This window comes from Propithecus coquereli, unplaced genomic scaffold, assembly GCF_000956105.1.
Source record: "Propithecus coquereli isolate 6110/MARCELLA unplaced genomic scaffold, Pcoq_1.0 Scaffold147, whole genome shotgun sequence".
Taxonomy (NCBI): Eukaryota; Metazoa; Chordata; class Mammalia; order Primates; family Indriidae; genus Propithecus; species Propithecus coquereli.
In genome coordinates this window covers 5969108-5985509 of record NW_012139080.1, presented here as the reverse complement: position 1 = coordinate 5985509, position 16402 = coordinate 5969108, and the positions used below count along the sequence as shown (strand labels likewise).

The following is a 16402-nucleotide window of genomic DNA, read 5'->3' as shown; positions in this document are numbered from 1 at the left end:
GATTACAGGCGTGAGCCACCGCGCCCGGCCGCAAGTGTCTTTTTGATAAAATGATTTTTTTCCCTTTGAGTAAATACCCAATAGTAGGATTGCTGCATCAAGCAGTAGGTCTACTTTAGTTCTTTGAGGTATATCCATACTACTTTCCATAGAGGTTGTACTAGTTTTCAGTCTCACCCACAGTGTATAAGTGTTCCTTTCTCTCAGCATTCACACCAGCATCTATTGTTATGGGACTTTTTGATAAAAGCCATTCTCACTGGAGTTAGGTGATATCTCATTGTGGTTTTGATTTGCATTTCCCTGATGATTAGAGATGTTGAGCATTTTTTCTGTGTATTGGCCATTAGTCTATCTTTTGAAAGCTTCTGTTCATGTCTTTTGCCCACTTTTTAATGGGGTTGTTTGATTTCTTCTTGCTGATTTGCTTAAGTTCTTTGTAGATTGTGATTATTAGCCCTTTATCAGATATATGATATGCAGATTTTTTTCCCATTCTGTACGCTGTCTATTCACTGTATTTATTGTTTCCTTGGCTGTGCGGAAGCTTTTTAATTTGATCAGGTCCCATTTATTTATTTTTGTTGTTGCTGCGATTGCCTTTGAAGTTTCTTCATAAATTGTTTGCCTAGGCCGATGTCTAGAAAAGTTTTTATGACCTCTTCTTCTAAAATTCTTATAGTTTTATGCCTTAGGTTTAAGACTGTTATCCATCTTGAATTAATTTTTGTGAGTGATGAGAGATGTGGATCCTGTTTCAGTTTTCTACATGTGACTATCCAATTTTCCCAGTACCATTTATTGAACAGGGATTCTTTTCCACAGTACATGTTGTCTGTTTTGTCAAAGATCAGATGGCAATATGAGGGTGGTTTTACATCGGAGTTCTCTCTTCTGATCCATTGATCTATGTCTCTGTTTTTGTGCCAGTACCCTGCTGTTTTGGTTACTGTAGCCTTGTGGTATAGTTTGAAGTCTGGTAAAGTGATGCCCCCCAACTTGTTCTTTTTGCTTCAGGTTGCTTTGGCTATTCAGGGTCTTTTTTGGTTGCATACAAAGCATAGAATTATTTTTTCTAGATTTGTGAAAAATGACATTTGTATTTTAATGAGGATTGCATTGAATCTGTAAATCACTTTGGGTAGTACAGACTTTTTGACAATGTTTATTCTGCTGATCCATGAGCATGACATGTTCTTCCATTTGTTTACATCCTTTGTGATTTCCTTCATCAGTGGTTCGTAGTTCTCCCTGTAGAGGTCTTTCACCTCCTTGGTTAAATATATTCCTAGGCATTTTAGTTTCTTTGTTGCTGTTATGGAAGATATTGAATCTTTGATTTGATTCTCAGGTTGACTGTTGTTGGTATTTGTGAATGCTCCTGATTTGGATCCCCATTTGGATATCCTTGATTTCCTTCTCTTTGCTCTGGCTAGGACTTCTAGCACTATGTTGAATAGGAGTGATGGTAGTGGGCAACCTTATCTGATTCCAGTTCTAAATGGGAATGCTCTCAATTTTTCCCCATTCAGTATGATGTTGGTTGTGGGTTTGTCCTATATGGCTCTTATAATTTTAAGGTATGTTCCATCTATGCCTATTTTGCTAAGAATTCTTATTATAAAAGGGTGCTGAGTTTTGTCAAATGCCTTTTCTTTGTCTATTGAGAGAATCATATGGTCTTTGTTTTTGCTTCTGTTTATATGGTAAATCACATTTATAGATTTGTGTATGTTGAACCATCCTTGCATCTCTGGGATGAAGCCCACTTGGTCGTGGTGGATTATTTTTTTGATGTGAAGCTGAATTCAGTTTGCTAGGATTTTATTGAGAATTTTTACATCTGTATTTGTAAGGGATATTGATCTGTAGATTTCTTTTTTTGCTGTGTCCTTTCCTAGCTTCAGTATTAAGATGATACTGGCTTTATAGAATGAGTTGTGGAGGATTCATTCCTTCCTGATGTTATGAAATAATTTCTGCAGTATAGGTGCCAGTTCTTCTTTGTAGGTCTGGTAAAATTGAGTGTGAAACCATTTGTTATGGGACTTTTTTTGGGGGGAGTTTTTTTTATTGCTGCTTCAATTTCAATACATGATGTTGGTCTGTTCAGGAGCTATGTTTCTTCGTGATTGAGCCTGGGGAAGGTTGTGTGTTTCCAAGAATTTGTACATTTCCTCAACATTAAGTTTATGAGCATAGAGATTTTTGTAATATTCAGAGATGATATTTTGTATTTCCATGGTATCAGTAGTAATATCTCCTTTTAAATTTCTGATTGAGCTTATAGCTCTTTTCTGTTTCTGGTTAATCTATCGAGAGGCCTGTCAATTTTGTTTATCTTTTCAAAGAACCGACTTTTTATTTCATTAATATTCTGTATAATTCTTTTATTATCAATGTCATTTAGTTATGTTCTGATCTTAGTTATTTCTTCTGCTAGGTTTGAGTTTGGTTTGCTCTTCCTTTTCCACTTCCTTGAGACAATTCATCAGATTGTTGATTTGTAATCTTTCTGTCTTTTGGTTGTAGGCATTTAAGATAATGAATTTTCCTCTTAGGACTGCTTTTGCTGACCTCCACAGATTTTGATAACTTGTGTCCCATTTGTCATTTAGATTAAAGAATCTTTTGATTTCCATGTTAATTTCCTCCTTGACCCAATAATCATTCAGTAGTAGGTTTTCTAATTTCCGTGGCTTTGTGTAGAGTTGAGTGTTTCTGTTGGAATTGATTTCTAATTTTATTCCACTGTGGTCTGAGAAGATACATGGTATGATTTCTATTTTTTAATTTTGTTGAGACCTATTTTGTGGCTTAGGATGTGATGAGTCTTAGAGAGTGTTCCATGAGCTGATGAGAAGAATGTACATTCAGTAGTTTTTGGATAGAATGTTCTGTAAATGTCTGTTAGGCCAATTTGTTCTAGATTCCCGTTTAAGATTCTCGTTTAAGTCTATTTGTTCTTAGTTTATTTTCTGCTTGAAGGATCTGTCCTATTTTGTCAGTGGGGTGTTGAAGCTATTACAGTGCTGCTGTTTATATCAAGTAGGATTTGCTTTATGAATCTGGGTACACCTATGTTAGATGTGTAAATATTTAGAATTGTTATGTCTTCTTGTTGAATTGTTCCCTTCATTATATAATGACCATATTTGTCTTTCTTTACTCTTGTTGATTTGAATTCTGTGTTATCTGATATGATAATGGCTGCACTAGCTTTCTTTTGGTTTCCATTTGCATTTGATATTGTTTCCATTCATTCACCTTGTATCTGAATGAGTCCTTGTTGGTTAGATGTGTTTCCCGGAACAGCAGATACTTGGCTTGTTTTTTTTTATCCATTCTGCCACCTTGTGTTTCTTCAGTGGGGAGTTCAAGCCATTCACATTTATTGACAGAATTGATAAGTGGGGTGGATTTCTGTTCATCCTGTTGAGTAGGACTTTATTGGTTTATTTTACCTTTTGATCCATTGTGGTATCTGGGTTCTGACCTTTAGTTTTTGGACGATTTTACACTGGTGGGTGTATATTGTGCTGATCTGTGTATAATGCAGTTCTGAGTACTTCCTTCAGGACATGTCTGGTTTTAAGAAATTCTGTCAGTGTTTGCTTGTCTGAAAAGTCTTTATTGCTCCTTCATATAAGAAACTTAATTTTGTAGGATACAGAATTCTCGGCTGGCCATTATTCTGTTTGAGAAGACTGAGAATGGGGTCCCAATCCTTTCTGTCTTGAAAGGTCTCAGTTGAGCAGTCTGCAGTTAGTTTGATGAATTTTCCTTTGTAAGTTACCTTTGATTTCGCCTTACAGCTTGTAGGAGCTCCTCTTTCGTATTTATTTTGGCCAGTTTGATGAGTATGTGTCATCGTGTTTACCTCTTTGTGGTGAATCTCCCAGAGTCCTTTGAGCTTCTTGTACCTGGGTATCTAGATTTTTGGCAAGGCCTGGGAAATTTTCCTCATTATTCCCTCAGATAGGTTTTCCACCCCTTGTGTATTTTCTTCTTTGCCCTCAGGGATGCCTATGATTCTTATGTTAGGCCTCTTTACATAATCCCATATTTCTTATAGGCCTTGTTCATTCTTCTTATTTCTCTGTTCTTTCTCTTTGACTGACTTGTTTAACTCAAAAGTAGTGTCTTTAAGCTTTGAGATTCTTTCTTCTGGCTGATATAGCCTATTCTTAAGGCCTTCCACTGTTTTGTATTTCCTTGAATGAATTTTTCATTTCTACAAGTTCTGTGTGCTTTTTTAAATATTCACTTAGTGAATTTTTCACTTATTTTCTGCATTGTTCTTGTGGTTTCTTTGTGTTGGGTTTCTATTTTATCTTGTATTTCATTGAGTTTCCTTACAATCTGTATTCAAAATTCTTCATTTGTCATTTCAGTCTTTTCATTTTGGCTGGTATCCGTTGGTAAGGAGTTATTGTTTTCTTTTGGGGATGTCCCTTTCCTCTGATTTTTAATGTTTCTGGAGTTCTTTTTCTGATTCCTTTTCATCTGGCCTCTCAATTGAGACCTGGGGGTGCTAACCCTGGCTTACAGGCCTGTCTCCTAGTCCCTGAAGATCAGTCCCTGAGCGTGCCAGGGAAAGGAGTGCTGGTCCTGAGTTTTCTATGGGGTGTTCTAGTGGGTTTGATGAACCTCTTCGGTTACCTCTGACCTGCTGTCTTCACCTTTTCCCAACAGTGTGTAGTGAGTTAGGCCTCCTAGCTTAATCTCAAAGATGGTAGGTTGGACTTGTGAGTATGAATCAGCTGCTCCTTGTTTGTTTGATTTGAAGGGTGCTATGCTTAGCTGTGTTTGTTCCCCATCATTGACTGAAGTTTGCTTGGAAAAGCCAGCTTCCCAGATGTGTTTTTGTACCCTTGGTAAGCTCTGGTTCCCCAGGTGGGACACACAAATGCCCCTAGCTTTAGGAGGGACCCTGTAGCTCCCCGGGGTTGCTTGATCTCTACTCCACTGTGGCTGGATTTTGAGAGCCTGAGAGGCTTTGCAAAGCCTCAGCGAGATTCAGAAGTTGCTTATCCAGCCACTAGGGGGATCTGGTGGTATGAAGTTTAGGGTAATCTCTCCAAGCCCCGAAGGCTGCTCCCAAGGCTCAGGCCTAATCACTTGAGTGCTATGACCCGTGGCTGGGCTCTTTGCACTCTTGTCAACTAGCATAGTTTCTTTGTGGGATGGGGTGAGCGTCCTCCATGTTTGTGCCCTGGAACTCCACAGCATTCTCCCATCAGATCAGACCGCATGAATTCCTTCACCTCTTGAGACCGGCTCTTGAACTATCCCTCAGTCCATGTGTCTGACCCACTAGTGTGTATCTGTGCCATCCTCTGGTGGGTAGGGGGCTCCCCAGTTGTGCACTCCTGTTCCACTACAGGACCCCAAGGGTAGTGAGGTAAGCCTCTCTATTCACAGGTGCTTCTATTAGGGGGATGGGAGAAGTGGCCACTCCCCAGTTTCTTGGCTCAAGCTATACTCCCTTTTGTAATTAGTGGGGGGAGGGGCTGCTGCTCCCATTCAGCTGGCACACCTGAGGCATTTGGTTGTCATGGGAACCAGGGGCTAGGCTAATTCACTTTGAGTGCACACCCCTATCCAATATGGTGGTTCTCCAACCCAGGTAGGGGATGGGCACACTCACAGATCCCTGTTCCTCAGCACCCCTTCACACTCTCCCATTGGATATATCTGGGAGGGTTTCCTCACCACCTGAGTTTGGGACCGAGACCTCTCCCCTGCATCTTCCTGCACCATTCATGTGTCCAGGAGGCACCGGGTCCAGCCTGCCTGTGTAAGCCACCAGCCTGTGATCCCATGAAACGCTGGTGTGAATCATCTTTGAATCTTTGGTTTTTGTACAGTGGACATTCAAGGAATGAGTTACAAAGGCAAAGATTCTTAATTTTGACTATGTAATATGTGTAAGGAAGTTAATCTAAATTAAAAGAAAAATTACAAATCCAGAAAAATATTTGCAAAAATGGGTTAGCTAGAGGATTAGTGTATGTGTCTGTGTACATCTATTTTATGTGAAAATTTATGCCAAAAAACAAGGAAAAGCCCTGTATTCTAAAAACAAACAAGTTACCTATGGAGAATTGCAGCTGATTAACAAACATGTAGAAAATTGTTTGCTTTTTAGTAGTTAAAGAAATGCAAATTAAAGTAGTAGTAAGGTGATATTTCTTATTTGCCACTTCAGAAAACATTTTTAAAAACTGTAGTACATAATGTTGTCAAGGAAGATATTCTCACATACAGTTACTGGGTACATACAGTAATACAAATATTTTTGGAGAATATTTGGGCAGTTTGTATTAAGCATTAAAATTGATTATAATATCTGATCCTGTAATTCCATTTCAGTACTTAGGAAATCATCCTAAACAAAGCAAAAACATTTTGCAACAAGATTTTCATTGCAGAGTTCTTTATAAAAGCAAAATTTTGGAAATAGCTCAAATATACACTTTATTTATCTGTTTGTTTAAGTCATTCCTTATTCTGTAAAGGATTTAATGCCCAGAGTAGGAGAATGGTTAAATCAATTGTGGCATATTTCCTTTATAGAATCTTATATTGACATAAAAATACTTCTAAAAGTATAAAAAGAGAAGTCTACTTTACCTATAAGCAACATCCTTTTTTTGAACTTGGCTTTCAGGACACTTTTCTTTCCTGGTTTTCATCTTTTTAGACTGACGTCCTTCTTCATCTCCTTTTATGTTTCATTTTTATCTCCCCAGCCTCTTAAGATTACGGTACCCCAAGGCTCAGTTTTTGATCTTCTCTGTTTCTTTCCATTGATGATTTGCAGTCTACTGGCTTGGAATAATATCTGTATGCTAATGACTCCCAAATTTATATATTCTGCATAGAGTTTTCTTCTGAATTCTGGACTCACAACCAGCTGTCCTACTGTACATCTCTATTTGTATGTGGATAGCTCACACATAACATGTTCAGAGCTAAACTGATGCTGGTGCTTTTCCATTTGTTCAGGCAAACACTTTGGTGTCATCTGTGACCTCTTTCTGCACATTCTACCCTTTATCTGGTTTATTAGGTTATCATTTTGGTTCTACAATATGTTCAGAATCCAACTACTTCTTATCAAGTTTCCTGGATTACTGCAACAGACTCTTAATTGTCTCTCTGCTTCTACTCTCCCTTCCTGATTCTGTTCCAGAAGAGAATCATAGTAATAGTTCTCAACTGGGTTGATTTTGCCTCCCAGCAGACATTTGACAATGTCTGGAGATATTCTTGGTTTTCACAAATAGCGGGGTGGGGTGGTGTGCCACTGTCTTCTAGTGGGTAGAGGCTAGTGGTGCTGCTAAATATCCTGCAGTGCGTAAAACAGTGCTCGTCTGCACCCAAAATACAAAGCCAAACAACAAATAATGATATGTCCCAAAATTTCTGCTATTGTTAAGAAACTCTGGTGTAGCATATTATTTTTCAAACATAAATCATGTCATGACACTCCTCCCTCCCATGGCTCTCAATCTCATTCAAAGTAAAAAAAAAAAAAAAAAATCTTATAGCTTATCAGGTCCTCCCATACCTGGCCCTCTTTTGCCTCTTGCAGTTCGTCTTGCTTATTCTGTTCCAACCATCCTAACCTTGCTGTTCTTTGAATACCCCAAGCATTCTCCCACGCTGGGCCTATGCGCCGGCAGTCCTCTCTGCCTGGAATGCTCCCCTCATGCTCCCCTCGCCTTCTTAAAGTCTTTGCTTTTACCAGCTCAGTGAGGCTCTCTAGCTAATGGCATTTAGAATTGCCACCCACCTCTCCTCCCCTGGCACTCCCAGTTGACATTATGCACCCCCCCTTTTGCTATAGCACTTTATCCTTCTTATGTTCTGTAGAATATATTTATATCATGTTTATTACTTGTATTGACAGTACTTTCCCTTACATCTACTATAAGAATGTAAACTGCAAAAGGGGAGAGTTGTGTTTTTTTTTTTTAAACCGATAAATCTTAAGCTAAGACCTGTGTTAAGGCCTGAAACAGGGTTTGGCACAAAATACATACTTGGTAAATATTGCACAAAACGGATACTCTATAATATTGTTGAATTAATGAGTAACATTTTAGTTGTAGTCCCTAATAGCATTTTGGATTATTTTAATGTCTTTCTAGTTTTCTAAAATTTCTCATATTTCTGTGATATATAGACATTATTTTTATAATAGGAAAGGTAAAGTAAATGTTATGAATTTTATAGTGGTTAAATATTTTGTCTTAGTGAAATTAAAACATAACTATTTTTATCCATCTTTAATATTTTCAAATGTTAGGTTTCTGAAGCAGCATATAAAATACATACGATCTTAGTTTTGTTAATATGTGTTAACATTTCTAGATAAAAAGGTTAAACATATCTTTTATTTTCAAAGGACTATGATTTAATCTCCAAAGAACCAAAACCTTTTGTATTCGAGGGAAAAGTACATGGTCCTATTATTGTTCCTACGGCAGGAGAGGAAGCATCTGGGAATTCAGGCAATTTAAGAAAAGGACTTGCAATGAAGGAGAATGGATCTCCGAAAGGTGATAAGAAAGCTACCCTTGTGGATCCAGCAAAAGAAGATATTAAAGATAATGACAGAACATTACAACAGCAGCTGGGTGATCAAAATAGAACTACTTCATCAGCCCATGGCCTAAACAATGATATTGTGAAGGCCTTAGACCGAATTACATTGCAGAATATTCCTTCTCAGACCACCCCAGGCTTTGCTACAGGAATGAAGAAGGACCACGGTCTCCCTCTTACTGTCTTTACGTGCACCAAAGCTTGTCCTCACTTGGCTACTTGTGGAAATGTTCTGTTTGAGGGAAGAACAGTTCAGCTAGGGAAGCTTTGCTGCACTGGAGTGGAAACTGAAGATGACGAAGATTCTGAATCTAATTCATCAGTGGAACAAGCATCAGTTGAAGTACCTGATGGACCAACACTCCATGACCCAGACCTCTATATTGAGGTTGTGAAAAATACAAAGTCTGTCCCAGAATATTCAGAGGTGGCTTATCCTGATTATTTTGGTCACATTCCACCTCCATTCAAAGAGCCTATTTTAGAAAGGCCCTATGGTGTACAAAGGTAAGTTACAGATTTCTTCCTCCTTCTAAATAAGACTATTGTCAAGATATGAAACATACTTAAAAAAAATTACTTAGGGAATTTAGGAAGAAAATTATTCTGAATTAAAGTTTCTGTATTTTTGTATTCTGCTTTGGAAATTGTGCATTGTTTGAAATTGTCCTCATGGGTTTACTTTATTTTCTCAAGCTCATTACTTATTCAAATGAAGCCAGAATAGTAGGCCTGATAATTTGGAAATTTTCTGTATAGACTGAATCTCAAAATATGAAAGCAGATTATTTAATCATCTTTGAATAAAAATTATCTTAGCAATATTAATTTGGTAATTTTTCATTTGAACTTGATTTGGGTATATGATTTAAAAATAGGCTATAAATAAAGGAATATGGGCAGTCTTTTGTTTTAAAATGTGATATTTTAATTGGAAATATACAATGTAAAAATTTGGGATTCATAAAAGTAGTAACTAAGGTTATTAAATATTGCCAAGATTAGATATTATGACTAATATATTGCCAACTAGTGAATATTTGGCTCATGAAAATATCTTTTTTGGTGTATCTGGACTAGTTTTGGTGATTGTGGTTAAGGTTTTGTGATGATGGCTTATCAGTATCTAAAAAAAAATTTGTATACCCTTGTTATGAGTATGAGTATAGTATGTAATGGACAAAGAAGACCTTGCTGTGGGTATTTGATTCTCCTTACACTAAGCTCCTTTAAGACAACAATGTGTTTTATTTATTTTTTCTGTGGGATCTTAGATAATTCTTCATTTTTACTTGGTAACTTAGTGTATGTTTAGTGCTACCCATTGGTTTCTTGATCCACAGATGTGGAGTCCCACACAACATAGCATTAGAACAGGGGACTTTCTTGGGACTGATACATGGGAGTGGCTCTGTGCCAGGTCATCTACTGTATCAGAGACAGCACCATCCAGAGGCAGCTGTCCTGATGGAGTTTGAAATGGCCTTCTAAGGCCCAGGAGAAGCTCTAACTCAGAGGAAATGCTCTGCATGGATGGGTTGTGATCTTTCAGGATGAAGTATGTACGCTAACTTGGAAACTTTTGCATAGTTCTGTATCCCCAGTAGAAAGAATACTTGGGTCTGGGAACCAGCAGGTAGGAACAGAAGTGGCCCTATACTGTAGCTTCCAGTATCCCACTGGGGGACTTTGCGTTTTCTATCTTTACACCTCTGGGCTCTACAGTTTTAGAAGTCCTGGTCCTCAAAGTGGGTGCAGTCTTACCACAGGGGACACAGCAAGGGTACAATATAACTACAGACTGTGGTTGCCAACTGTGTACTTTAAACTCCTTGACTCTGGGACCAGCAAGTGTGGAGAGGCCTTACTAACTTAACACAAGTGATTGACCCACATCAGCTGAAGGAGGTAGGGTTGCTTTTGCATAATGGCAGCAGCTTGGAACTCAGGCAACCCATTTATTTGCTTCTTGCTATTCCTTTGCTTAATTTTAACTGTGAATGGACACATCACAGCCACCCTGGAATGAGAATGATATGATTCCCAGGGGCTCCGACTCCTCAGCAATGAAAGTTTGGGTCACTTAATCAGGTAAGTTATTAAGACCTGCAGAGGCGATAGCTGAGGCGATAGCTGATAGATTACTGGAGGATGGAGATGAGGAGTTGCGGCCGTGAGAACAATTGCAGTGATGGGGATAAACTCTGTGCCACTCGTTTTTCTTCCAAGTTTCCCCTTAGGAGAGGCCCACAGGAGCACGCCTCATTGTGTCTTGGCATCTGCTTTTTGAAGGACCTGAACTGACACACTCGGAGTGAGAGAGAATCAGGCAGCAACTCGATATTTCTTCTTTTCAGCATCATCTCTTAGGCTCTTTACCTCTTCAAACATGTCATCTTGACTATAGAAGGCAATTCCTGAATTTTAAGTGCTTTTTGAGGCCTGAAAGCAAGTTTTTTAAAATTACGTTGCCTTAAACTGAAAGTATTTTCTCTTCTGACTAGCCTGTAATACCCAAGGTAAGGTTAGAAGGAAGGACTGGAGAATAGAGGCATAACTATCGTGTAAGCCTCTGATTTTAGCCTTAATTCTGACCACCAAGGAACTCTCTTATTTCCCCTCACAGACTTCATGCTATGAAAGTTTTCATCAGTCAAGACTCTTATTTAAGTATTTTACCCATTTATGTTAATAAAGGACATCTATTTTTGCCAAACAGTCTCTGAGCAACATTTGATAACCAAGGCTAATCCTGTGCAGTTGATACCTCTGTAGACATCAGTATATAAAGAAACTTAATGATTAAGTATAGCTTTACTGAAGGTAAACGTATGATGGCTATGACTAGCTGCCATACCTCTGTGAATCCTTAAAATGTCTTTACTGCAAGTGAGGAGCTACCACCCTCAGCCCTGGTGACCTCTGTTCTCTTTGAGCAGCTGTTTCTGATGTTGGGCTTTGTCTTTGCCTGGATTGCTTGGTTTTCAGAGAATATTGATCCATCCATGGTCCCAGCCTCCACTTCCTCTCTACACAGGACTGAGCCTGTCCGATGGTGGAGGAATTTATACAGACAGGGAATTACTGTGGCTCTTCTCCAACCTTCTCCTATCTTTTGGTGTTTATGTTGAGTTCTCTCAGCTTGTTTCTGAAACTCTGACCTTGGAATTGTCCTGCGTCTAATCTGCAAATTAGAATCCAACTTATTCCTTATATTAGGCCACCTATAGGACTTTTTCCTGATGTAACTGATTTTTTTTTACTGCCTGTGTACATAGTGTAATGTACCACTGAGTCTGTCTGTTATTCAAAACAAAGCTTTAAGATATATTTTTGATACCCTGAGGTAAATAGCATGATGAAAGATCAAAAGGTAAATGAGAATTGGTGCATGTGTTTTAAAGGTTGATGTGTTGGTATGCAGATTAAAGCGTGGAGGAGATGGAGCTTAAGGAAATAGACACAGAAAACCCAGAATTTAAAACTCTATTACCTGTGTTTGCTTTTGGAAAATTCCAGTGAGAAAAACAGGGCTGGACTCCAAATCACTTTTGAGGATTGAGTGATCCATGTCGCTCCAGAAGTTTCAGAGATGTATTTCTTTTTTCCCATTGGTTTTCATGACCTTAATGAAGATGGCTTCTAATTTATTGCTACAGAAATAAGTCATAAATTCTGAAGCAATCTAAAATCGTTATCTGCTAATGTCTCATCATCATATATTTTGTGTGATGGTAACTGTTACAAGTTTGATTTGTATACCCTATGTTGTACAGAACACCTTTTATCATATCTATCATAATTCTATTTTCATATCATATTTGTCAGAATTTCCATGGGTATCAGATATAAGTTTTGATATGAGGCAGGAATACAACTGTATTTCACTATGGAGTTGCAGCCCTGAGAACGATTGCATTGATGAGGATGAAGTTTCATTTTCGAGTGAAATAATATGATTCTCTTTATTACTTAGATGTATAGGACCTGCCCCCCAATATAATTGTTTTAGCTAAAACTACAGCAAAAAACAAAATATTTTTAAAATGTTTACAAATTTATAGTAGATAACAGCACTTTGATATTTGAAAGTTACTGCCTTTTCTCTCCTAATTTTATATACTTTTTGCAGGTACAGTTGACCCTTCAACAGTGCAAGGGTTAGGGGCACTGATCTTTGTGCAGTCGAAAATTTTGATTCTCCCCAAATTTAACTACTGATAGCTTGCTGTTGACTGGAAGATGTACCGATACCATAAACAATTGAGTAACACTTATTTCATATATGTGTTACATACTGTATTCTTACAATAAAGCTAGAGAAAAGAAAATGTTATTTAAAAAATCATAAGGAAGAGAAAATATATTTACTCTTCATTAAGTGGAAGTGGATCATCGTAAAGGTCTTTATCCTCATTGTGCTTACGTTGAGTAGGCTGAGGAAGAGGAGGAAGAGGAGAGATTGGTCTTGCTGTCTCAGGGCTGGCAGAGGTGGAAGAAAATCCATGTATAAGTGAACCTGCAAAGTTCAAACCTATGTTGTTCAAGAGCCAACTGTATTTGTCAAGTGTTTATGTGGAAGTTGTGAGCAAGGTAGTCCCAAGGCTTAAAGGTGGATACCTCAAAGCATCTTCTCTCTCTTTTTGCTTTTTTTACCCATTATTTTTGAATACTTGGTAGAAAACTATTCAGAATTATTTGTTCCTTCAAGTAACATTAATTTGAGACTGGAAGGACAAATGCATGTAGCAGAAATACTTGGACAATTGGATTAGACTTGTTGAGGGTAGGGAGGCTTATGATGTGGCGAGACATCTTGGCAGGATGCTCTCTGAAAAGCAAGTCCTAGACTTGGCTCTCCCACTAACTCTGTGTGTGTTTGGGCAAACCTTATTTCTCTAGGTACCAATCTTCTCAACTAAAAGCGGAGAATATATCAGTGTTTTTCAAATTTGAGTGGATACCCATTAGTAACCAATATTAAGAGAGAAAATACTCCTGGATAGAGCTGGAACGCATTCTACTAAGTGAGGTATCCCAAGAATGGAAAGACAAGCACCACATGTACTCACCATCAAATTGGTATTAACTGATCAACACATAAGTGCACATATAAGAATAACATCTATTGGATGTTGGGCAGGGGGGAGGGGGGAGGAGGGGACGGGTATTTGCATACACAAAGAGTGCAATGCGCACCACCCGAAGGATGGACATATTTGAAACTTGGACTTGGCGGGAGGGGCAAGGGCAACATACGTAACCTAAACATCTGTACCCCCATAATATGCTGAAATAAAAAAAAAAAAAGAGAGAAAATAATAGTGTGTCATATGTTGTACAGCTAAGTATTGTTTCATAATCCTTTTGTTTCACACACACCTCTTGCCTCCCTCCCTTTCTGAAATGTGTTTCTTATTTGTTTGTCATAATTAAAAAAATGTGGCAGTCATTCACCTAGATCATGCTTGGCAAACTATGGCCTCTGTGCCAAATCCAGCCCTACTGCCTGTTTAAATTCAGCCTATGAACTAAAAATGGTTTTTACATGTTTAAATGTGTAAAACAATTCAAAAGAAAATAATATTTTGTGGCACATGAAAATTATATGAAATTCATATTTGTGTCCACAAATAACATTTTATTAGAACACAGCCATGTTTGTTTTTTAATGTATTATCTATGGCTGTTTATGTGCTACAATGGCAGAGCTGAATGGTTGTGACATAGACCATATAGCCTGTAAAGCCTAAAATATTTACTATCTGGCACTTTATGGGAAAAGTTTGCTGACTCCTGTAGCTAGCCTGAAGGCTTTATGGGTTCTATATTTGTGATAAAATATCAAATATGGGCCAGGTAATAGGTATTTCTGAAATACTCAGAAATGCTTATATTTTAGAATACATTCAGGATGTTCATTCTAGTTTGCTTATCTTATTTGCCTAATCTTCTGCATTTTATTTTTTGAGCAAATGGTGAACATCTTGTGAATTTTTTGCCAACTTTAGCCCTGTCCCTTTCTGAATGCAGTAGCGTTGTAAATTAATGATGTCAAAATTAATGAGGAGTTACTGTTAAAAAGGAAGCATTAGACTCCTTAAAATTATCCAGTGAAAATACCGTTATTTTGAATTTCTGCTATGTAGCTATCATTCTTATGTGCAGTCACTGATCTTTTTATTAATAAAAGAAAGTTCAGTATAAAATGAATGAAACTTCATTAAGGCCAGCCATGGTGGCTCACGCCTCTAATCATAGCACTTTGGGAGGCCAACGTGGTAGGATCTTTCGAGGCCAGGGGTTTGAAACTAGCCTGAACAACATGGTGAGACTCCGCCTCCACTAAAAATAGAAAAATTAGCTGGCCATGGTGGTGTGTGCCTGTAGTTCCAGCTACTTGGGAGGCTGAGGCAGGAGGATCACTTGAGCCCAGGAGTTTCAGGTTGCATTGAGCTATGATCATGCCACTGCACTGTAGCTCAGGCAACAAAGCAAGACCCTGTCTCAAAACAAAACAAAACAAAACTCTGTACTTCATTTGGAAGGGAAACAGTCCATTATAACATTCATATTTCAATGTAGATCACACACTAACATTTAAAAAAATTATAAATACGTACTGATGATTACTTCTTAAAACTCATATTTTAAGTTTAATTTAAAAATTAAAATGAAACTCATCTGTTATTTTAAAGTATGATCAGCATTTTTGGTGCATTTTTTTCTGTTTTCATATTTCATAAAATTAGAACATGAGAAAAAGAAAAAAGAAAGGTCACTTTTTTCCACATACCCAGAGATAACCACTATTAGCGTTTTAATTAATTTTTCCCATTTTTTTCATATGTCTTAAACCCAACTATATTTTATAATGTATGTTTTATTATAGATTACTAATATAATATTACATAGTATATATTAGTATGTATAGTATGCCTGTTTTAGAAAGCACTTAAGGTATTTTCCAAAAATACATTCATCAAAATAAAACAAAAATGAAAAATAAGAAAAAGGAAATAAGTGACTCTTACCCACAAAAACATGTTCAGCTTCACTCAAAATAAGAGAAATGCTATCATTTCCCACATATCATATGGGCTAAAATCTACTTTTAACAGCACATTCTATTGATGAGGCTATAGAAAAACAAACATTATCATATATTGAGGTAGGGAATGTTAATTGATAATACCCCTTATGGAGGGCAGTCTGACAGTGTCTACATATTTCCTTTGACATGTTAATCCGACATCTGGGAGTTTATGTATTTATCTCATAAATCACGCATGTATGCGAGCACACAAACATAATTTGCATATGTATGAAACGATGTTTAAAGTTTTTTATTGCAGTATTGTTTTGAGATTGGAAACAAATGCTTGTCAGTCAGAGACTAGTTAAATAAATTATAGTATATCCATTCTATGAATAATATACAGTGGTTGAAAAACAAAAAGTTCTCTATGCCCTGATGGAAAGAGCTATATGATGTATTATTAAATGAAATAACAAGGTGCTTGTTTTATGACATTCTAGACTTAGTATCAGAAAGAGAAAAAAGCAATCTATATTTATGTTTTCATGAAATAAAATCTGGAATAAAAGTAATAAAAGTAGTTACCTGGTTGTGTGAATGGAGGATATGGGTTGTGTTGAAAGTGAGACTTTTCATTTTATGCTTTTATGTCATATTTGATTTTTGTACAATGTCAGTATATTACCTCTAAAGAAATTTTAAATTAAAAAGTAGGTGAAGAATTGTGACAAAAGCAAAATGAGGAAA

The 16402-nt window shown here is 37.3% G+C and overlaps 1 protein-coding gene across 1 annotated transcript in view; it reads left to right on the top strand.

The window, feature by feature from the left end:
- AGTPBP1 (ATP/GTP binding protein 1) overlaps positions 1-16402 on the top strand; it is a 175637-nt gene that overhangs the window by 95594 nt on the left and 63641 nt on the right. The window contains 1 exon segment of the mRNA XM_012640014.1: positions 8417-9123. Within this exon segment, the coding sequence (XP_012495468.1) occupies positions 8417-9123 (707 nt within the window).